This window comes from Camelina sativa, chromosome 18, assembly GCF_030686135.1.
Source record: "Camelina sativa cultivar CO46 ecotype springtype chromosome 18, ASM3068613v1".
Taxonomy (NCBI): domain Eukaryota; kingdom Viridiplantae; phylum Streptophyta; class Magnoliopsida; order Brassicales; family Brassicaceae; genus Camelina; species Camelina sativa.
In genome coordinates this window covers 12,114,721-12,138,833 of record NC_141897.1, presented here as the reverse complement: position 1 = coordinate 12,138,833, position 24,113 = coordinate 12,114,721, and the positions used below count along the sequence as shown (strand labels likewise).

Genomic DNA, 24,113 nt, shown 5'->3' with positions numbered 1-24,113 from the left:
AATTTTCTATTGATTGTTAATATGTATATATATATATTCAAAATTAGATACTTTAACATATATGATTATATAATTTGTTGTAAGATGACGATAATTTGTATTGAAGTTAATGTGCAAAATACAAAACTATATTCCATAGTTTATTTTCAAAGTTGTTAAACTACAACACTGAAATTATAACATATATGATATAATATATATATATCTATGTTATGTTTAACATTTTTAGCTAATCTTACTTTTAGATTTTTTTTTGATATTTTATTAGAAGGTCGGTTGCATGTAATTATTGATATTCTTTTTTTGTGCAAGTAATTATTAATATTCAATGTTAGACATTTGAAATGCAGGTAAATTAGCTTCATGAAACATCTTTTACATGATGGTTTTTAGAATTATCTCTAGTAGTTTAGTAGAAAATGATGTAATGAAGAATAGCACAAAGTAATATACAGTATGTGTGGTATGATTAGTTAAATTGGGTTGTTGTAAACTATTTTACAACGTACAATGGTTTGTTGTAATCGAAAAGTAAGTGAGGTAGCAAATTTTATGTTGATAAATATCAACATCCCTAAAAGTAGAAGGGAGAAGATAAGAGTGACAAGTGTTATATTCTGATTGGTTGCTTTGATTCTATGTTTTTCTTCATCTCAATTATATAACTTCAATTATTTCATAATATTTCTATCAAAATTTATAACTTTTCATTCTCTATAAATAGAGGATACTTTCATTTGATTTGGACACAGAAAAAAAAACCCGTCTTAAACAAAAAAAAGTTTAGTCTGCAATAAACTTTGGTTTTAGCTTTAAATATCATTTTATCTAAACAGATCCAAACAATAATCCTTTCAACACCCAAAATTATTCTAATTACCCTTTTAACTACCCAAATCTAAACAATTATCAGTTTCAAAATCAATCTCCCAACCAAACCCAACAAATACCAAATTATGGTTATCCACTGAATTTCTTCATACCGCTAGCCGTTCCAAACTATCATCCATATCATGGATCGATGATATCTTATTCATCTCAAGCACCCCTCCCCCCATTATTCTTCTTCTTCAAAGGGTAATGAAATTGATTCGAATGTTGTAGCAACTGATTTTCTCGAGTTTTCTACACAAATAGCTCTTGGTGGTATTAGCAGTATTCATGAAGCCATTCTAGATGCAGATGATTCAACTCCTGCTCTTCGGAGAAGTCCCAAATTGACCACTGAGCAAAATTTGGTTCTAATGACTGGGTGGATTAAATTTAGAACATACAACATTATTGACAAAAACCAAAAAGGTGAGTCATACTGGGGTAAAATTGCTGAATATTGTAATTAATATTGCTCATTTGATCCTCTACGTGATGATGAAGCATGAAGAAATCACTATAACAACGTGAACAAAAGCGTGAACAAATGGGTTGGCGCTTATGATAACGCTAAACGTATGCAGCAAAGCAGGTGGTCATAGGATGATGTTTTGGCGAAAGCACATGAATTATATTCAAGTGCTGGTTAAGGAAGTTTCAAATATAAAAAGGAATGGCTCGCTATACATGATCAACCACGTTATGGTAGTCAGGTAGGAGGAAATAATGGTTCTGGAAGCAGTGGATCTAAAAGGATACACAAGAGTGATGCTAGTGACTCAACAACCATTCTCGACCGAAGTGCTACCCGTATTTGGAAATTGAAACATATCTTTTTGTATGATGTGTGGTAATATGATGATGGAAGTGGAAGATAGAGATGATGAATGAACGGTGGATGCAAGGTATTTCAATTACCCTTATGTTGTTGTAGCATAAAGGATGTCAATCCATAATGAGTGTGATGCAAGCAATCAGGATATGAATACTTATCTAAGTCAAGCCAAATGTGATGAGTGTTTTTAACTAACAACCTAATGATAATGATAAAATGCAGAATGTAAAGCTACTAAGACAAGATACTAAATGCAATGTAAACAAGGCAATAATGATACTAAACAAGAACAGGAACTATACTAATGCAAGACAAGTAATGAAACAAGATTAGCAAAAATGAAATGAATGCAACAGGAATGAAACTAGAATTAAACAGGAAATAAAACAGAAAGTTGCAGAACATAAACAACAAACTCTGGAACGAGCTTGAGCAAGCACTCAATCGAATGTGCGATCGAGTGGGAGGTCAAGTTGACAAACGAAGAACAGAAACTGAGCAAACAATGAAAACAAAGCAAAACAAAAGCAAATCAAACAACAAGCAATTAACAGGATTTAAACAGGGAAATCAATAGACAAAGAAAGGTCCTAAGGATGGATTCATGGGCTGGACTCAAGCTATGGTTATCTAGACTGGTCAACAAACCTCATTCAAACATGAGCTATCTCTAGACAATGATCTTCTAATACTTGCTAATCCATTCTCATGGCAATAACAATCAAGCTTAGATACTCCTAGACCTAGCTCTCACTAGCTAAGAACATATAAAAGCAGACAATAAACAACCAGATCATTAATGTCAAAAATCAGACAAAACATCTAATCTCTTAGCATGCTTCATGATAATCTCTAGTATTAGCCTTATCTAGCAACTTAGACATTGGTATGATGCTAAGGAGCTTAAGATCTACCCTTACCTTCTCAATATAAGAATAGCATAGAGTGTATCTAACCTAGAAGAGGTCTATAAACATAAAGCTTGATCAATCTAAACAACCATAACTCTAATCCAACCTAATCCATCCTTAAGATCTCTACACACTACTCACAATCACTAAACATGATGAACAAAATCATAAACCCATAAATCAATGAAACTTGCATGATTAGATAGATGAGATGAAGATCTATAATATTGAAGAAGAAATCAAACTCAAATTCTCAATACTTAGAAAGTTATAGAACCAACAAGTATCAAAGATTTCTCTTGAGAAATACAAAAGTGGCTAATGATCTAAGCAAAAGAAAGCAAAAAGTAGATAATTTCCAAAAGGGTAAATACTAGGTATAGATATTATTTCTCTAAAAAGTGATCTCTTTGCGGCCATGAGGTACAAGGACTTTATATAGGAGAGAGGGGAAGCCCTAAAATGGCTAGAAGACAAAATAGGAAGGCGGCTCGGTCAACTCGACCAGGTGCTCGGTCGAGTGCTTGGTCGAGTGACCTCTTCTTCTGCTTCTTCTAGCCGGTCGAGTCCCTCTCCGCACACGGTCGATTGTCTGGTCGAGTGGACTTCCGGACTTGGTTCCTTCTGCTCTAACTCCTTGATCTTTTTCACTTGAAAGCTCAAATCCTTCTCAGCATCCTTCCATGCTCCTTAGGATCCAAAATCATTTGTTTATGCAAGAAACTATGCAAATGCAATGCAAATCTACTCTAATACATAAACAGTCCTAAAGCTCTTCAATAATAGCCAAATTAGATAGTAAATCATGCAAAAGATGTGAATATACTAAGGTAAAACAAGGTGAAATATATGAACATCAATAATACAGAACACAAAAATAAAATATATATACAAGTAACAATGGAATATACAATTGACTAATCTATCATATAATCAAAAAATATATATATATATATATATATATATATATATACTAATGTCTCATAGGTTCCTAATTTGTAAACATAATTTAAGTGAAAAAATTTAATGTTTTTTTTTGCATTAATTTTATTTTGTTATTTGAAAATAGTGAAATCAATGTTTTTAAAACCGAACCGGAAGTCTTTCGGGTCATTGGGTCAACCGGTCGGACCGGTTGAACCATAGGTCAATTAGTTTATTGGTTTGTTTACATTTTATAAATATAACATCTACTTTTCTATAAATATATGACTAAAACATATATAATGAAGTAAACAACTAAAATTCAACTTTTAAATGATTAGATAAAATAACTAAGTGATTTTTTATAATAACAACATTTAATTTTAATTTGGTTTGAGTTTGAAGTGTGATAAAAATAAAATATTTTAATTTTGATACTGACCCGTTGGTCCGACCCGCTGGTTCCACCACCGGTTCACAGGTTTTTAGCGGGGTTTTCCGATTTTTTGCGTGTTTTTAGTTGTCCGGTTTTTAGTTGTGAAATGTATTTCAAGACTGAACCATACACCCTTAATGGTTTAGGGTTAAGGGTATAGGGTATAGGGTATATGGTTTAAAGTTTAGAGTTCAAACTTGAAACATAATTCATTATTTATAAATTAACAAAATAAAATGTACTAAAAAATTATTTTGTAATAATAGTAACATACAATATGAATAAAAATAATATTAAAAATATACAAATTAATTATAAAAATCAGTTAGGTGTATGGAACATATATAGATATATATATATATTAATACATTTTCAATCTTTTTTAAATACTAGTTACTTATATATTTAAATCTCTAAATTATCAATTCAATTATCATATACAGTCAAACCTCTATAAATTAATAAGATCGGGACAATGAAATTTTATTAATTTATAGAGGTTTATCGATAAATTAATAATTATTATCAATAATTATTAATTTATCAATAAATTAATATTTTTTAATTTATCAATAAATTAATATTTTTTAATTTATCAAGAGATTTTCTCATTTTCATAATTTTGAAATTTTTTCTATTACAAAATAAGATACTTTTGTTATAATTCATATTTTAAAAGATTTTTTTTTAATTTATAATATTTGCTATCGTATTAGGATGAACATCAATTGTTTAGTAGATTAGAACTTTATTAGAAGTTTAGAGTTTTGAAGAAATTGCTATTACTATCCTTCATAGTAATGATGAAGTAGAAGAAGATGTTGCGATATGTTTAGAACCAGTTACTAAAGAAGCAATTATTGAATCTAAAACTTTCCATAATTTTTGGATGCGATTTGAGAGGAGAACAATGAAAAATATTAGAGATGAGCTCTAATAAGAATGCAAATTAAAGAATATCCATACAAGAATAGATTCATATTTCACTATATTTTTTTAGATATATATATATATATATATATTAGTTTATTTGATTATTAATTTATGATATTGATGGAACTATATTTTTACATAGGATTTTCAAAAAAAATATTATTTTATTATTTTATCGAAGTGTGTCATTTTTTACACCGGCCCAACTCGAGACCGAAGAAATTTATGAATTTATAGCAAGTATTAATTTAAAAAGTATTAATTTATAAATGTTCTACATTATAGAGGTTCTAGTGTATATTCAAAACTAAAATTCTCAATTCCTAAAACTTAAAAATTCCAAACCCTATATTATAAAGTCTAAACCTTTAATTTTATACTCATACATAAAAAATATAAAACTAAATAAAAACCAAAATAAACGAGAAAGCCTCTTATTGGCTAATCCATAGAGACGTTGATTGGACTTTGGCTTATCCTCCACCGTTGATGAATTATATCTAAGGGCTAAAATCTTCTCCTTTTTTATTTTCTTTTGGTTAGTTAAAACTCCTTCCACTCAGTCTTCCCTTTATCCTCTCTTTCATCTTCTTCTTCTTCTTCGAAATTCTTCGAAACCCTATCCAGAACCAAAAACCAAGCGACCTAAAACCTCATATCACGATGGGCTTCCACCAACCCACACAGCAGCAAGAGACGGATTCGCTGTGACCCACGTTGGCGGGAGCAGACCTAGTTTCATTGAAACATCAACGGGAAACCCTTTGAGCCACGCGTGAGACTTTTCACCTTCTTATTTCAACAGATCTGATGGTTTGTCTGCACTTAATTCTACCTTCTTCCTTGAACTTTTATCTTCCATTCTGATTTCGTTTTTGGTGTAATATACATATAGGTTGTCTTCGATCTCAAACCACTTGATTCGAGTCTCTCTAGCTCTTGATCTCTCTCAAGGTATTATAGGTTTCTTCTGAACTGTTTTATTTGATCAAATTTTAGGCTAGGGTTTCTAAAATGCTTCTTCTGATTTGTGCTTGCTTCTTCTGTCTATAATCAATCTCCTGAAATTTATATATATATATATATATTATTGCATAAGTAAGTAAGAAAGATTAATTGATGTTCTTTTCCTATGATGAAGATTGAAGATTGAACAATTTTGGAGCTAATGTGAATATAGTAAAATCATCGTTTTATTCGTTTATGTGTTTCATGCATGCATGTCTCATAAAGTCATAAAACATAAATATTACCGAATACTAAGTACGTAGGCCAGCTAATGTAAAGGCTAGATTCTAGATACATACCAGACACACCCGCCTACCCTGAAACGACGAGATTGGTATTTTTCATTGTTAAGGTGTGTGAGGTTCTCAATCTTGACCAGAGTAGGAAGAAGGAGGATGTTCCGTTAAGCTGTTCACAACCGTAGAAGTTGGATTTGACCATGTTGTTTCGCCGAATGAGTACGCTGTTGCATACGAAATTGAGTTGCCCATTCTTTCATGAACCTTAGAAAGCATGAAGAATGTTTTGATAGATATATAGAATAAACACAATCTCTAATAATATATATATATTTTTTTGAACTTTTTAATGTGATTTAATCAAAGATTCATCGTAATCACTTTGTTATTTAATTTATATTTCAACATGGAATTCTTGCTCTACCTTTTTTTTTATATAAAAACAATACAATCTTGTGATATCATTATCTAACTAAAAAAGTTATTGCCAATATTTTTGTGGGTAATTTAATCATATATAGGTCATATATAGGTCAATTTCATATCTTGGCTTAAAATTGGAAGTTGATCCAATGGTAAAAAGTATATCATCCAGTATCATAGTTTATTGTGTATTTGTGTTTATGTGATCTTTCATCTTCAATCTTCAATTGCTTGACCGTGATTGTATTCAAAGAACCCCAAATGACATTAACTGGCGAAGACCACAATCATATAATCAAATCAGTGTAGTTATTTATCTAATTTGGAGCTCTTGCTAGCTTTCCTGTTTTGAAAATTAAGGCTTCATTGTTTTGCTTTTTTTGTCTGACAAATTTTAATCTCAACCAAACCGCAAACCTACTTCGACTTGAATTTCTCGCCGAGTTTCCCAACTCTGTCCTTAAACTCTTCTACAGTCTCCTTAGCCTTCACTATAGAGAGAGACACTTCTGATCTCATCAACCCTCAAGCTCGTCTGTCTCCACACTTCCTCTGCTTTAGACTTGGTTTTCATTTTCAGGTTTTTGGTTTTGTTCTCCAATCCATGAACTTGTTGTTTCAAGGCTGATATCAGAAGGCTTATTTTCTCAATGATCAAGTAGATTACTTCTCTGGATTTCTCTCCTACATCTTTCGCCATCTTTTTGAGCTTAGCAATCAGACTTCCAGCTCTTTTCATGGTTCCTTCAACAGGATTTTGCTTTCCTACGTTCCGCCAAGTAGATTCCGTTGTTGTCTGTTCATGGAGGCCACTGTCAACAATCACTTTTATGCCATACTTCTCCCAACGTCCTCTAGCTTCTATTTGCACTTTTGCTTGTTCTCTTGCTCTTCTCGCTTCATCCTCAGCCCAATCCCTTTAAAACCAAAACTCAAAACCGTAAATGACCTGAAAGAGCTAAACTCTCATATGTTTGACTTGTCACATTTCTCAATATAAAAGCTTTTGAGTGTGACTAATCAATATAGAGAGGCTATGTCATTTAACAATTACAATTTTTTTTGCTTCTACCTAGAGCGGAAAGTACAGTCCATTCCTCATTCGCTTCTATCTCACTGTGTAAAGATCTATTCATGCTCAAAGAAACAAGAAATTTCAAGATAATGTATTCTATACCTGGCTATAGATAAAGCGTTCCTTTCAACTTCAAGCTCGTTTTGCAACCGGAGTATCTCTTGGTTCTCATCCTCCACTTGCTTCTGAAGTCTTTCAAACCTCTCTTTCTCGTACGACATCTCGGCCTTGTTACTCGCAAGGCTTTGAAGTTGTTCCTCCAGCTCATTTCGTATCCTTGCAAGAGCCTCCATTTCTGTTTCAGTCGATGTGTGTTCCTTCTCCAATGCAAGAGTCTCCTCTTCTTTCTCATCTCTAATTCTCGCCAGCTCCGACTTTGCTTCTTCAGCCATTTTCTCCACTGCATCTACTACTACTTTTTCTCTTAAAAGCTCTTTCTCGAAGCTAGCATTTATATCCTTCTCGACCTGAGCAACCAGTGCGTTATGTGCAGAAACAACGTTTTCAGCCATAGCCTCTGCTTCGATACGAGCTAGCTCCTCACCAACTAGTTCAAAAGCGTCACCGATGGCAAGAGACACAGCTGTTTGGGCTTTTGTAACCGCTTTAGACGGCTGAAACAATCTGGTACGCCCTAGAGGGACACAAGACTATTAAAAACAAAACGCGGTTGTAAAACTCTGATGATATGATTACTTAAGAGAAGCAAGAATCCCACTCACCAAAAGCAAGTGCTGTTATTCCATGTTCTCCAGCGGATAAGTCAGCTAAAAGGGGAGGCCACGCTTCAGGGTTTATTTTATCAATGTCAAGATAACCAGATAGTTGGTATAGCTTCTGAAAAAGGAAAAGTAGTTGTGTAAGGTTTACGACACCCTTATGACTAAATGTGGAAAAGGCGAAAGAAAGGAATAGAAAAAGAACCTTGCTATCAGCTTCTGGGAGCTGTCGGTATTCCAAAGCCATCTTCCAGCTCAGAAGATCCTGACGTGTTAGAGGGCTATAGAGAAAAAAAATAGCTAAGAAGAGTGGAAATCACATAGCAGTAGCTAAGCTTTTATAGCTTATATGGTTGGATGAAAATAAATAGCATTTCTACCTTTCTGGAGAGAACGTGAACCGACTGCTCTCAGTAGAAGGCACGTTTTGGTTAGAGAGGTTGCTTGAGATAACTCCTGCCTCTGCCAAACCTAAACTATCCAATTAAAAATGAAGAAATCAGATCAAATATAACTAACTTCGTTGACTCAGAGTAAACATAACTTCATTGCTCAGTATGAAGGTAAAAAAGATAGTCTAATGATCACCTTGAATGAATGGAAAATCAGGATCTTCAGGTTTGATATCATCAAATGCAAGTTCAGTAACATTCTCTATGTACATGGCAGGATATACTTTTGATGCTGAGTTCCTGTAATGGATGAAGGTAAAATTTCACGAGGTGAGGCATGAAAACATTTTAATGATGTTTCAAGAGAAAATTTTGAGAATTACCTCGACAGAGCATTGCTTGCAGAAACCACCCAACGAGCAAATTCACGGCGTGTACATAAATCATAAGGCAGAGCATCGGATTCAATAACCTGGATTAGCAATCAGTTCTTAACAAATCATAAAACAGTTGCATTGCTAGATAGTTCAAAATAATCTGAAAGTTAAAAAGCAGTACCTTGAAAGCTTGTAAAGCTGAAAACATTTGACTTTGAACTGGATCCACAACCGTCGGAAATAGACGCGGACATGGCGTTGCCAATAGACGCGGGTTTCAACACCACATCTTTGCGGGAAAAGGATCATTTCATACATGTACATTTTCAAAAGTGCGAATTTCTACCTATACAAACTACTAGTGTCAATTTATACATATACTTTAATAAAATTCAAAATTCATACATATACTTTCAAAATTGAGCCAAATTCCAAAGTCCACATTAACGGATGCTGACTCGGACTCAAATTGTATAATGATGTGGCATTGTCTGCTCCAAACGACGTGGTTTGCTCTTTTTATTGCAAAAAAATGTTCAAAATGGCCAAACACTAGGTTCGAACCCTTAATCTGTACGATGGATTAGGTTTGCTTGTAACCAATTGATCCAACAACCCTATATAAAACTAACATACACTTTTGTACTTATAAACCTAAATAATACCTAGTTTTAGATAATATAAATCAACATCGTTTGGAATTAGGGGAAAAATAAGAAATCTGGGGTTCATGGTTTGATTTTCGTTTTTAGAATTCATTTGTTCTTCCTCTTCCCTGAAATTAAGAAATCAAGGGTTCTTCTTTTTCTGGACATGGCGTTGCCACAGGAAGAGAAGGGGCGATGCCTTGCTTGAAGCAGGCAGCTCCGTCGCCATTACGCGTGAGAGCGTCGTAGTATGCCGTCGATTTTTTCCTCTTCCATAACTTATGGACCTGAGATGCAGAAATCTGTAATCCATTGTTTAATAATCCATCGTCTAACTAAACATTCAGTTGGTAACAAAACTTTAATAATCCATTGTTTTCATTTAAATCTTTAAAAATTAATTAACACAAAATTACTAGAAAAGATGAACGTATAAGTGATAAATTGATTGTGTTTATCGAGGAGCTACAAAGATTCGAGTGAGCCATGTATATGGTTGTCGGATCATGTATGTGAACGATGGATTAAATAGGTCAATTTTTTAGGTTTACAATTATAAAAGTGTGTGTTACTTTCGTATACGGTTGTCGGATCAACTGGTTTAAAGCAGAGTTAAAACGACATAGAGGTCGTGGGTTCGAATAAAGGGAGTTGCTATTTTGGACATTTTTTCGAAATAAAAGGAGCAAAACGACGTAGTTTGGAGAAGACGATGCCACATCAGAACACACGTGGATTATGAGTCAGCGTGGACTTTGAATTTGGCTTAATTTCAAAAGTATAGGTATGAATTTTGAATTTTGTTAGAGTATATGTCTAAATTGGCACTAGTAGTTTGTACAGGTAGAAATTCGCACTTCTGAGAATGTACATATATGAAATGGCCCTTTTCCCACATCTTTGCCATCCCGAGATAAAACAGAAGAATCTAAACTAAACAGGCGAGTAACATTGAGAGGTGAGATAATGAAACATTGGTTGCAAGACTTATCAAGCTTGGTACATTCGTGTCCACACCTCTAGAGCTTTCCTGGTTATCTTGCTCAATTACATTACTTCCCTCATCCCCAACATCGCTGATTTGATCACTTGAACTTTCACCAATAGTATTCACTAAAACTTCTACTTTTGGTCCTAAACATTCACCAAAAATTCGAACTTTACAAGTTGGAAACAGCTACATTGTATATCAATTCCCACACAAAATAAAGACTGAAACACATACTAAAACCATTGCGCTTATAAGATAAAGCTGCGTAAGTTAACCCAACAAAGAGAACCATCCCAGCCACTCCAGATAATAAAGTTCCTGACGAAAAAAAAAAAAAAAATTCAAAACTTGAATATGAATCTACCAAATTAACCATCACAATTCACAACATCTAGTCAAAAAAGAAAAAAGAAAAATCGTACCTATAAACCAATCTGCAGTGTTTTCGTCGTCATCTGAATCATCCCAGCCACCAAATTGATCCGACCCACCCAAATCGCGACCCGGTTCAGCGTTCTATGCAACGCTTGAAGATGATGATATCCGGAGACGGCGACTTAGCTTTGTCATCTTCGCTCTTGTTAGAACTGTCAATTGGGCTCTCAGCCCATGGTCGTTGGACATGTCCATTACGGGCGGGCTATGGACATGTCCAATAATCAAATGGTCCGGTTAATCCAACGACCAAATTTGACCCATGACCAAATGGGTAAAACCGTGTGGACATTGGACATGCCCAATTCTCTAACAATCTAGGGTTATCAAAATTTGGGGAAAAATTGGATTTTTGACAATCGATGTCTTCTTCGATTCAATCTTCTCTCTTCTTCTAAAATCTAGGGTTCTAAAATCAATCGGCTCTTCTTCTTCTCTCTCGTGTTCGTCTTCTCTGTCGAGCTCAGTCACCTTCTCTATCGCCTCTTCCTCTGTCAATCTCATCGCAACCATGGTAGGCATCTCTGCTCTCTAAATCACTTGTTACCTTAATCCAATACTGATTCCAAATGCTGAATATAAAGCAAACTGACCCTTGTTTCTTCTATTTGCAGATCATATCAGAGAAGAATCGCCGTGAGATCTCCAAGTACCTCTACAAAGGTACAAACTTGATTTGAGCTTATGAATCTAGTGGTCTTCTTAGTAAATGGGTTTATGCATAGAGAGACAATATCAAGCATTGATTGAGTGATTGATTGATCCTTTGAACTTGATTTGAGCTTATGAATCTAGTGGTCTTCTTAGTAAATGGGTTTATGAATCTAGTGGTCTTCTTAGTAAATGGGTTTATATATGCATTAGGAATCTAGTTTCTGAGTTTTGTTGCCTTGTTGGTGAGGTTTGATACTTTGATCGGATTGAGAAGCACCCGTTTTACTCTTTGTCTCTTTCTAAAGCTCTAAGCTTGTAAAGATTTGAGTTGTATATCGAATACAAATTTCTGATTGATTCATTCATCTTTCTCATATAGCATTGTTTCTGAAATTTGCAATGCTTAACATCATAAACATGTAATTCAGGTGTTTGAATTACATGCACTCTTGCTCTGGTAATCAATCTCTCTCTCTCTTTTGTAAGAGTTCATCATCATAGAATCTGGTCATGAGACATCTTTTTTATTTACTCTAATTCTTCCTTTGTAATGTGAATCAGTTTCTCATGATACGGATTGAGGTTTTTTTTTGTGTTCTGATGAGTTGTTTTTGGTTTCTCTGATTGAAGAGATTTGGTGATTCTGTAATTTGTGAAAGACAAATCCGATCAAAACAAGAAAAAGAGATTTGCTGAATAATGCTCTATTTATTAATCGGATAACAGAGGTACTTAAATAGACCCTTACAAGCTTAACTAAGTGACCGATTCTAACGGACCTAATCAACGAAACAAACTCTCAACTCCTACAGATCAGGAGGACTTATTCTAATCAAAATACATTCGACTTAAACAAAACGACATAGCTTTTATTCTTCATATTCATTGAGCAGCGGAAGATTGAGTGAGTGAGTGAGGAAGCGTTTGTAGCAGTGAGACGGAGGAGGCTCGTTTGTAGCAGTGAGGCGGATTTCACAAGGTCTCGAACGAGGAAGCGTTTATCATTCTTCTTCTGGTAATTTACATTATTATTTCATCATCACTCTTTTTTTTTTTCTCTCTTCTAACAAACGCGTTTTTCATCTCTCTCTCTATCTCATGTCATTGGTTTCGTTTGGTTTTATACAACTAATCGATTGGGTTTACAAAATAAGTCAGATTTTATAAAAATAAACATGTTTGGTTTAGTAAAAAAGTTTTGAACAGCAAACACAAAATAAAAGAAACCTCAAAAATGAAAAAATTGTCCAAGAGGCATGTCCAAATGGACTTAGGCATATTTGGGACCATTGTCCAAATGGACCACTGTCCATTGTGGACCGCTCAAACATAACCCATAAACAGAAATATCCATATGGACACAACCATTGGACAATGGACAACCTTTTCATTTGACACTTATAGTGAGAACTCTTACGCCGGGAAATTAATTTAAAATCTGATGAACGTGGCGGAATTTGATTTATTTCCTCTACAATCTAAACAAGGTCCTCTGTTTCGTTTCCGGAACTTGTAGGTTTTTTTTTTTTGGATTCATTCTGTTTTTTTAATTCGTCTCTTTGCTTGGATCTGATTATTTCATTGCTGTTGTCAAATATAGGGATGAGCAAAACGGAGATCAATTTGCGGAGATTGCTTTCCGTTGCACCTAATCAGCAAAATCAGTCAAAGCTTATTCATGTATGTTCCTTTTGGATCTTCTTCAATTAGATGTCGAAGCTTAGAAGTAAGTTTTGATGTTCATATGTGTATTATTGTATGAAACATGTGTAACACAGTATGTTGCTACTTTGAGGGAACTATTAGAACAACTCTCCCTAGAGAAGACGACACCTCAATGCCTTCCCAGGTGTGATTACTTAACTCTCTTTTATTGATTCAGCATTGCTATTTAGAAATCTTTCAGTTGAAATCTTGATTTGATTAAAAGATTTCTGCTTTGGTATATTCTAATGTCGACAAGAGCTATTATATATCTCTTTCTAGGATTATGTGTTATAAGTTATTCGAATTGAATTACTTATCTTCTCCTTTTGATCTCTTGTTGTCCAGTGTTACAAAGGCTAGTCAGGTGAATGAATACTATGAAAAGATTGAAGCAATAGTTGTTCAAGTCGTAAGTCATCTAAACAGGATTAGCTGTTCTTTTCTATTTCTAGAGCTAATACTTCAGGAGAGTAACGTGTGTTAATATACATTTATGCTCTTGCTATTATGATGCATTTGGTCTTGAGGAATTGTTTCAAGTTTCGTTCTTTCTTTCTTCCCCATGAGTTTAGTTTTAGGAATCCACAGTTTTGCTTGTTCCTGCAACTTAGTATCAAATTATTTTCCCTAAATTTACAGCCCGACGCAGAGGTACCTGATGAGCCTTTTGCAAACGACTTTACCAACGAAAGCTCTCCAAAGATAGGAGACGATTTTCCAAGCCCCACTTCGCCACAACTGAGAAGAAGATTAGTGTAAGATTTTAATACTTAATTCACATGCCTTCTCAACTTGTAAGTTCTTTTGGCCTTTATTTCTTTACGACCTTCCTTGATTGATGCAGGTCTACAAGTTCAAAACCAATAAAACTAGACTCTGCAGCTCAAGCGCACACTGACAAGCAGAGGTATACAGTATATTCATCTATGAACGAGAAACTTAGGAACTTAATTGATCAGTCTATGCACTTTCCTTGTTAGAACAAAAGTTATCGCTATGAGTAAAGCTGTAATCTTTTGAATTCAAGTTGAATTTGCCACTTGATGTTCACGTTGGTGATTATGACAGAAAGCTTCAAGAGGATCTAACTGATGAAATGGTGGGACTTGCAAGACAACTCAAGGAGACAAGTCAAGCGATAAGCCAATCTGTGCAAACTACAGAAAAGGTGTCATGTTAACCTCTTCCGTACGGTACCCCATTATGTGACATTGCATACTATCAACATCAATGGGATAAGAGAAGAATTTATATTTTTGGTTCATATGTTTTTTTAACTGGCTTCATTGGTGACCTCAAAGACAGGAAGGCAATTGGAAAAGTGATGATTGCTCTCGACCACAAGACTGGCCTGTCTTCAAAACTATAGACTCTCTGTGACCATAGGAGAACACTGGTGCTTTATTCTAGTAATAAGGTTATTGTAATGGCCATGTATGCTGCACCATCTTACATTTTATGTACGGTCTATAATCCCCTGTCTTTGTAATTTATCAGACCACATTCTGACGTGAAATTTAATAATCATACTTGGTTCGCAGTTTGATTTCCAGAAATTAGTGTAGATAGAAATCCTTTGTATATACAATGTTTCAATCAAGAATACAATTCCTTCAATCAAGTAAAGCTTGGAAGTATCAAACCGTAATGCAGTTTCACCAAATCTATATACCGAGCCAATGCTTTATGTACATAAAAATCGAAGCAAGCACGTGTTCTGACTATCTCGCGCTCTACGAGTTCAGGAACCGGGAATGTTCAAGCTGAGTCATCTCTCCTCCATTCACTGGATCGAAATTGCACCTGTAGAAACTGTAAGGCCGATGAATCAGATGTGTGGTTCTTAGTTATTTTATGTTTTTTTGATATTCTAACTTGTGTGGTGGAAGCACATATATGACTACTTGTGGATGATGATGTGAATATATTCAAAGAGATTTAGAAAGTCTTCGTTACCTTCCGTCCATGCCGATAATCGCAATTGTGTTCTGAGCGCCAAATGCTGCAAAGTATTGAGTGACTTTTGGTACATGGAACTGACAGAATGACCATTCCGAGCTGAAATATTTTGGTAGAACACAAAATATTAAATAAACATATATGTTATGGCTGAGTTATGTACTTCCACGGCTGAGTTATAAGTAAATATTAAATAAACATATATGTTATGGCTGAGTTATGTACTTCGTACGGCCGAGTTATGGCTGAGTTATGTACTTGGTACGGCTTCGTTTGGTCTTTCGTGCTGTGCCTCGATATTACAAAAGTGTTGTTGGGGAAACCCAAACAATAATCATGTGTCTGCTCAGATCCACACGCGTAATAAATTCATAAAGTTAGCTTTTTCACAATGTATTATACAAAATAATTAAAAAAATTGAATTCAAAATTCGAATAAAAAATAAATGTACAATTGAAATATGAAATATTTGCAAATTTACATTATTATAACTCAAAATTTAAATGTACAATTGAAATATGAATATTACAATTATTATAACCAATAAAAAGTAATAATTATAGAGAAAGATTGATTTTTACACATTCTCATCGGAATGTGTAAAACATACAACACATGACGTTTAGGGGTTAGGGTTAGGGTTGACGTTTAGGGTTTGAGATGTAGGGTTCAGATGAGTAACATTATTTGTTTTTTGGTTTTGGTTCTAATGTGTTTTAATGTGTCTGGTTTAAGGTGGTAATATGAATATACTAATATGAGTACCATTTGAATATATTTTTACAAAATTTTAAAATTTTGTGGTTATTTCCGGTTATGGGTCGGTTAGATTAATATATAACCATAAATAACCCAAAATATATTGTAATTAAGTAGATTTGCCTAATATAACCGAAAGTAAGCCGAATATAACCGAAATTAACCAAACATACCAATACAAAAATACCAAATTGGAAAAAATTATTTTTTCGGTTTGGTTCCGTTTGGTCGGTTATTTAGTCATTCTAATTTGAGGGTTGGCTGAGATATCGTTTATTACAGCTGAGTTATTATTAATCATGATTGAGTTATTAAAATAGATTGATAAAACACCACAACATAGAAAGTTCATGTCAATTCCAATAAAAAATAAAACAACGGAGCTTGACTAATCTCATAGATACTTGTTCAAGCTCTCAAACTTCTTCTCCAGTGCGTCATAGATTGAGAGGGCATGGACAGGAGACTTACATGTGCAATGATCGAAGGAAATGCAATATAATGATAGATGAGATTTGAAGGTAAACTGATTGACGAAGATGCAATATTTATAGTTGGAATGAGCGGAGAAGAATAAACTGAAACGATACAATGAATAATATGAATATAAAGGAAAGATCGCGTCTATTATTAGGTTAACTTATGGTTTTCCGCCAAAATATTGTTTGACGGCTGAGTTATAGTTTTACGGGAAAACGAAAGGTCTCGTCGATTCATGTGACGGCTGAGTTATAGTGAATAACGGCTGAGTTATCAAAATGAACAATCTATAATGGCTGAGTTATCAAAAGAAAAGTCGTGTCTGTTATTAGGTTAACCTATGGTTTCCCGCCAAAATATTGCTTAACGGCTGAGTTATAGTTTTACGGGAAAACGAAAGGTCTCGTCGATTCATGTGACGGTTGAGTTATAGTGAATAACGGCTGAGTTATCAAAATGAAAAATCTATAATGGCTGAGTTATTAAAAGAAAGGTCGCGTCTATTATCATGCCTCATTAGTTTCAGTGCCTTGTTCGAGAACATGTAGCTCAGCTTTAGCTCATGGCTAAACGCGTCCAATCCGTAGTCTTCAAGAACAAGCTCCATAAGCTTGTCGTGTGTTGTGCCTCCATATATCTGCACAAGTATACACCCTCTGTCGTCGGTGTTAAACACATGTCTCTGTTTCTTTACCCAATCACCGGAAACAACTAGTACCGGAACTGGATCCATGAAAGGTGAAGAAGAAGGTGAAGAAGAAAGTGAAGAAGAAGTATAAGAACAAGGTGAAGAAGAAGGTAAAAACCATGTAAATAGTTCACTTAATAACGAGTTGAAGAATCCAAGGAGCGACGTTTCGTATTTCCAGAGAAGAAAGATGATGACATGGAATGCTGACATGGATGATGCGTCCGACGTGACAAGTCAGCCATCAAACAAATAATAACTCAGCCTTAATATAACTGAGCTATCAAACTAATTATAACTCAGTCACAACATGAATAACATTACGGTAATTAAAAAACAGAAAAATTGCTGCCAAATTCAGCTGCTTCATCAACTGAAATTATGTAATTCAGTCGTATCGTTTAATAAACCAGCCGTAACTGAATAACATTCTAGTAATTAATCTGTTGCTATTAAGTCAGCCGTCAAATGGCCGAATTTTACGATAAGTCAGCCTACAACGGCTGAGTTATAGTTTTTAACCATAACTCAGCTGTAACTACATCTCATAAGTCAGCCGTTTTTCATAACTCAGCCAGCCAAAAATACGATAACTCAGCCGTGTTGTATTGATAACTCAGCCAAAATTTTGACAACTCAACCATCGGGTGATAACTCAGCTTTAAGGACGAATGAGTTATGCTCTAACTCAGCCAAAATTTTGACAACTCAACCATCCGGTGAAAACTCAGCCATAAGGACGGCTGAGTTAGAGCATAACTCAGCCAAATTTTGATAACTCAGCCATAACGTGTGGCTGAGTTATGCTTTAAGTCAGCCGTCCGCTCTTACTCAAATGTTTTTTCTATAAATTCGCCGTAACATACCTATAACTCAGCCGTCATTACCTCTATAACGTGTTACGGCTGAGTTATTTAATACACGTCAACGATTTCTGACTTGGCGTCTGATGTGGCAATGACATTTTTGTAATAACATTTTTTTCCGGAAACATAAAACAAGGGCACGCTGGGTATTTTGAAAATACCCGAAATATTCTAGTAATAAAATCTTTTTTTGTAGATTGTGGTAATATTACCTAAAATGTATAACATCTCAGTAAAGTTCCCTAGAATAAATCTCGAATTTCCTCTGCTTTCATGTTTGTGATGTGATCTGCAACGGTCTCGCAAATTGAGATAATTAGCAATGTTAATGAGGTTGAAGATCTTATCAAGATCAAGATAATTCATGAACTCTGCCGAATCAAGTGGATTGTGGCGAGAGGGACAAAGTTCATGGTGACAGTGACAAATAATCTTATCATTACTCCTTCAACTCAAGTTTTATTTAATGGAATAGTTAGGTTATAGTTAGGATGAGTTGAGACGATGGAGTCAAATTTTATTTGTTTGTGTTGTCAAATATTCTAAAATCACTCAAAGTTTAATACTAAAATCTAACGGAATCACATTTCAATTTTTTAATTAAAATAGAAAAACTCAAAACACAATCAAATCTCCTAAAATCTCACCTACATCTTCCAAAATCCTAAAATGTTAAAATCCTATCAAATCTTTTAAATTATAAGTTGAATACCCCCTCTTAAACTGGTCATCTTCCAATTCTTAATCAACACTTTTTTCATTAACACTTTTTCTTTTAGTATATACATATTATATTTATCCATTTCCATTTTTTAAATTGTTTAAATTTATAATATTCTTATAATTATCTTTTTACATTTTTTAAATATTTCAAAACAGTTTTTTTGGTTTATATAAAATTTTCTAAAATTGTTTAAATTGATCTATATATATATATATATATATATATATATTATCATCTTTTATCTTTTATTACCAAAAAGTGTGATCCTCATTGAGGAAACTTACAAGGAATTCAAGGATATAATAGAACTGTTAAAAGAAACATTGTTTGGAAGTGATTCTTTGGCAAGTCGATCTGCTGCTTTATTATTGTGTCTTTCTTGTCCAAACATATATCACCTCTTTTATCCAATTGTGAACTTGAAAGTTCTGTGATTTTATTTTAGCCAGCTTTTTGACCGTGTAGTTTTCCCCTTCAAAGATGACTTTCTTGTATCCCTTTATCCATGCTTGTTGCATGCCAATGACCAAAGATTGAAAGTCTGCTTCAAAAACATTAGTACATAAAACTCGTTTGCTATGCCCTGCACTGACATAGAAGCCTCCATGATCTATGATGATCCAACCCGCTTGAGGCTTAATACCATCCTGTGAAAATTGTTGATCACAATTGCACTTGATAAATCCATCTTTTGGCCGTGTCCAATTTGAATCCCTTGACTGATGTTGGTGAAGAGTCTGACCTACATGTGGTGTATCTAAAAAGCAATCAACCCATTTATTTGCTTCATTAACAGCTTTGACAAGATCTTGCTGCCATGTACTACCTTCCGTTGATAAACCATGAGATTCCCACTCTTCCAGATTCTCCACAATGTCCAAATAGGAAGTTGACGTACGCTCCAGAATTGTAAGGTTTTGATTATTATAAAAATCCACAATACATTGAAACTTAGCTTCGAAAGAGCTTGTTAAGAAAGTGATGTTTTGATGAAGATTCTGACTTTCCCGCCAGATTGCTTGTGCATAAGGACAAGTAAAAAACAGATGCTCAATGGTTTCATCAGCTTGACAATCTCGTTTGCATTGGCCGTCTGTAGTAATTTGTCGGCGTATCAATTATGTTCCTGTTGGTAATGCTCTTGAAAGCATCTGCCAAAGAAAGTGTTTCAGCTTAGTGGCTATATCCAATTTCCATATAGCTTTTTCGAATTCTTGTGACATCGGGGGCGGTTGTATGACATCACTATTTGGGAGATGAATGGCTTACCAATATCCAGATATAACAGTGTAGAAACCATCATGAGTGTAATGCCAACCAAGTAATCCGACGTAGGAGTTGAACTCAAATGTATTCTTCTAATGATTTCCACATCTTCTTCAACATTGAGATTACGTAGCAGAGTCAAGTTTCATGTTCTTTGACCTTCCAAGATGAGATCTTTAACCTAAGAAATACTTATATCAACACCGTCTATACCTCGAGGTGGTCTTAGGTAGATGTGTAAGCAAATAGCATCCAGTTGTTAGTACTGATTCCATCACCAATCAAAAATCGCATTCCTTGTCGTAGCAACTCTCTGCCTTCTAAAAATGATTTCCAAATGAAAGAAAGTTTATTCCCACATCCAACAGTAAAAACATTAGCATCTTGGAAATACGTAGCTTTTGAAAAACGGGCAATGAGAATAATTATAATTTTCTTATAACTATTTTTTTACATTGCAAAAATAAAAGCTTTATTTTTAACACTTGCCAAAATTTCTAATCAACAAAAGCGATTACATAAGTTACCAATTTTGAAAATCAAGTTTTACATAAGATTTTGTTTTTACATTTTGTCATAAAAGCATTCCAGAATAGAAAGAAAGAAAGAAAGAAAAAAAAAAAAAAAAGCATTAAGACTGTTGCCACTCTATCCTCATATCTTGTTATGAGTCTTATTAGAGAGAGCCACACGATCCCTTCATGTTCTTGATTCTCAATGAACCCAACACAGACCCTTTACTCTCCCGGCGGGAACTCCCCGGCGACACACCCATCTTCACTCTTCCCTCAAATCAACAGATGCAGAACTATAAGAGACCTCTCTCAAATCCATGCCGCATTCATCAAATCGGGTCAAATGCGAGACACTCTCGCCGCCGCAGAGATACTCCGATTCTGTGCTACCTCCGATCTCCATCACCGTGACCTCGATTACGCCCACAAGATCTTTAACCAGATGCCTCAACGAAATTGCTTCTCTTGGAATACTATAATCAGAGGTTTCAGTGAGAGCGATGAAGAAGACAAAGCTGTGATCGCAATCGCATTGTTCTGTGAGATGATGAGTGACGAGTTCGTTGAACCGAACCGGTTCACGTTTCCTTCTGTGCTTAAGGCTTGTGCGAAAACAGGGAAGTTTCAACAAGGTAAGCAGATTCATGGGTTGGCTTTGAAGCTTGGGTTGAGCTGTGATGAGTTTGTGATGAGTAATCTCGTTAGAATGTATGTGATCTGTGGTTTGATGAAAGATGCTTGTGTGTTGTTTTATAAGAACATTATAGAAAAAGATATGGTGGTGATGGTTGATAGAAGAAAGAGAGATGGTGAGGTTGTGTTATGGAATGTTATGATTGATGGTTACATGAGACTTGGTGATTGTAAAGCTGCACGGATGTTGTTCGATAAAATGCGTCAGAGAAGCGTTGTTTCTTGGAACACGATGATATCAGGTTATTCGCAGAACGGGTTTTTTAAAGATGCTGTTGAGGTTTTCTGTGAGATGAAGAAGAAAGGAGATGGTTTTGATATCCGTCCGAATTATGTTACTTTGGTTAGTGTTCTTCCTGCGATTTCACGGCTCGGGTCGTTAGAGTTAGGAGAATGGTTGCATTGTTATGCGGTGAATAATGGTGGTATCAGGATTGATGATGTGCTTGGCTCTGCTTTGATTGATATGTACTCGAAATGTGGGATTGTTGAGAAAGCGGTTAAGGTGTTTGAGAGATTACCTCGAGAGAATGTGATTACTTGGAGTGCGATGATAAACGGGTTTGCTATACATGGACTGGCAGGTGATGCTATTGAGTGTTTTTGTAAAATGAGGCGGGCTGGAGTTCAGCCTAGTGATGTTGCTTACATCAATCTTTTGACTGCTTGTAGCCATGGTGGGTTAATAGAAGAAGGAAGGAAGTATTTTAGTGAAATGGTGAGTGTGGATGGGTTAGAGCCTAGGATTGAACACTACGGGTGTATGGTTGATCTATTGGGTCGTTCTGGTCTTCTTGATGAGGCTGAGGAGTTCATACTTAATATGCCGATTAAACCAGATGATGTGATATGGAAAGCACTTTTGGGTGCTTGCAGAATGCACGGAAATGTCGAGATGGGCAAGCGTGTTGCGGACATTCTGATGGATATGGTTCCTCATGACAGTGGAGCTTATGTGGCCCTCTCAAACATGTATGCTTCACAAGGAAACTGGTTAGAGGTTTCAGAGATGAGGCTGAGAATGAAGGAGATGGATATAAGAAAAGATCCCGGGTGTAGTTGGATCGACATTGATGGCGTGCTTCATGAGTTTCTTGTGGAAGATGATTCTCACCCGAGAGCCAAAGAAATCAACTCAATGCTCGTAGAAATCTCAGAAAAACTGAGGGTGGCCGGGTATAGACCAATCACCACACAGGTTTTGTTAAACTTGGAGGAAGAGGATAAAGAAAACGCACTTCATTACCACAGCGAGAAGATCGCTACAGCGTTTGGGTTGATAAGTACGAGTCCTGGCAAACCAATACGCATAGTTAAGAACCTACGCATCTGTGAGGACTGTCATTCATCCCTCAAACTCATCTCAAAAGTTTACAAGAGAAAGATAACAGTACGAGACCGCAAACGTTTTCACCATTTCCACGACGGTTCATGCTCGTGCATGGATTATTGGTGAAAGTAAAAACAGAAAGACGTTTTTTCTCTGTAGATACAGCACACAAGGTCTGTTGTTTCTTTGCTGGTTCAGCATTGATAAGAATTGAACTTTTTTAGTCTGTAGTTTAGAATCTGATGAAACAAAAATCTTGATAACATCATTTCATTTCAAGATGAGGAGTGCATTCATATATAATTTGAAGATTGCATTTCGTAACCATAAAAATTATGATAATGTTTAACTAAGTTTACGTTATCCAACACTCTAGGAGATCATTGTGCACCACAACTGTAGAAACAGTTACATATGTACCGATCAGAGCCTGTTGGCTTCTCAACACAACTTCCGAATCCATTTAAATTCTTGAAGCACCGTTCTCTACACTTTGCCAACCAACATTGTTTCCCCGGCTCTAGTTCTTGTCTGCATCTCTTTTGTGCCTCAGTTTTAGGAACAATCGACAATACTGCAACCAATAGTGAGTATATAAGTTCATAGATATGTATTAATTGAATAGATTAAAAACTGTATATAAGTTATAACATTATTATGCTTCCTTAGCTTAATATTTCAAAACTCATTCTGTATTGACATATTAGATCGTTGAGTATATACAATAATATGAAATTATAACTTACAAGTATAAAGTTAATTACCTGAGAAGAGAACCACAAAAACTATGAAATAGGAAAGTAATTGTTTGTTCATGGTGCGAGACTTATTAATATTTGAAAAATGTCAGAGAAAGAGATCGAGTGAACTGTGAATTTTTTGATGAGAATCATGAGCTCATGGCCAACAATTATATACATCACTCTAGCTTAGAAGACGCAATCATCATTCAATATTAATTATAACACAGTTTACTGCCAGAAGAACAAACTTAGTATGGCAAGTATATAAGTAAAATTTGGGAGATTTGATTTTAAATAATTGTTTATTACAAATTTTTGTATTAAAATTTTGTAAAAGCCATCATTTGATTAACTCAATGACTGCATAATTGCCAACTGTAGCCGTTAATTATGGATGGTTTAGGCCTAAATTCTCTGCGATTACCACCAGTTCTACCGCCAACATAGACAAGGAGCAATGGAACCTTTGAGCAAGAGCTGAACCTTGAGATTCCGCTTGGTGGTTCTCAATCG

At 35.0% G+C, this 24,113-nt stretch overlaps 1 protein-coding gene and 3 pseudogenes across 37 annotated transcripts; 3 read left to right on the top strand and 1 right to left on the bottom strand.

Annotated features, from left to right (window-relative positions):
* The first annotated feature begins 456 nt into the window (after window positions 1–456).
* LOC147922803 (uncharacterized) lies at window positions 457–1,472 on the top strand (annotated as a pseudogene).
* A 5,453-nt stretch (window positions 1,473–6,925) lies between these two features.
* On the bottom strand, window positions 6,926–11,410 carry LOC104763249 (uncharacterized; annotated as a pseudogene). The gene is made up of 11 exons (XR_015588270.1): window positions 11,203–11,410; window positions 11,015–11,098; window positions 10,724–10,923; window positions 9,966–10,124; window positions 9,149–9,237; window positions 8,962–9,065; window positions 8,754–8,844; window positions 8,579–8,654; window positions 8,377–8,491; window positions 7,757–8,288; window positions 6,926–7,496 (listed from the first exon to the last, which is right to left on the bottom strand). The product of XR_015588270.1 is annotated as an uncharacterized LOC104763249 (transcript).
* Window positions 11,411–11,499: 89 nt separating this feature from the next.
* LOC104760873 (uncharacterized) lies at window positions 11,500–15,116 on the top strand. 35 transcript variants are annotated; one of them, XM_087499517.1, is made up of 12 exons: window positions 11,500–11,729; window positions 11,830–11,878; window positions 12,298–12,326; window positions 12,500–12,597; window positions 12,682–12,884; window positions 13,470–13,549; window positions 13,648–13,718; window positions 13,922–13,985; window positions 14,216–14,331; window positions 14,421–14,483; window positions 14,645–14,744; window positions 14,878–15,116. In XM_087499517.1, exons 6-12 carry the CDS (start codon window positions 13,472–13,474, stop codon window positions 14,899–14,901), a joined length of 516 nt encoding a protein of 171 aa, XP_087355643.1. In that variant the 5' UTR covers window positions 11,500–11,729; window positions 11,830–11,878; window positions 12,298–12,326; window positions 12,500–12,597; window positions 12,682–12,884; window positions 13,470–13,471; the 3' UTR covers window positions 14,902–15,116. The 35 variants fall into 35 exon arrangements, with proteins under 35 accessions (XP_087355643.1, XP_010482163.1, XP_087355653.1 ...); XM_010483861.3 differs by having other exon boundaries at window positions 12,249–12,326; window positions 14,882–15,116; XM_010483862.3 differs by having other exon boundaries at window positions 11,506–11,729; window positions 12,763–12,884; window positions 14,882–15,116.
* A 5,798-nt stretch (window positions 15,117–20,914) lies between these two features.
* On the top strand, window positions 20,915–23,136 carry LOC104760872 (pentatricopeptide repeat-containing protein At5g48910 pseudogene; annotated as a pseudogene). Its single transcript, XR_015589419.1, has one exon. The product of XR_015589419.1 is annotated as a pentatricopeptide repeat-containing protein At5g48910 pseudogene (transcript).
* The last annotated feature ends 977 nt before the right edge of the window (window positions 23,137–24,113 follow it).

Bases quoted from the DNA above. Each gene is read 5' to 3' on its own strand.
- LOC104760873 (XM_019239995.2), top strand. From the start codon at position 13,311: ATGAACGTGGCGGAATTTGATTTATTTCCTCTACAATCTAAACAAG. The intron at 13,719-13,921 runs GTGTGATTACTT...CTTGTTGTCCAG, and splicing joins ACACCTCAATGCCTTCCCAG to TGTTACAAAGGCTAGTCAGG. The intron at 14,484-14,644 runs GTATACAGTATA...TGATTATGACAG, and splicing joins GCGCACACTGACAAGCAGAG to AAAGCTTCAAGAGGATCTAA.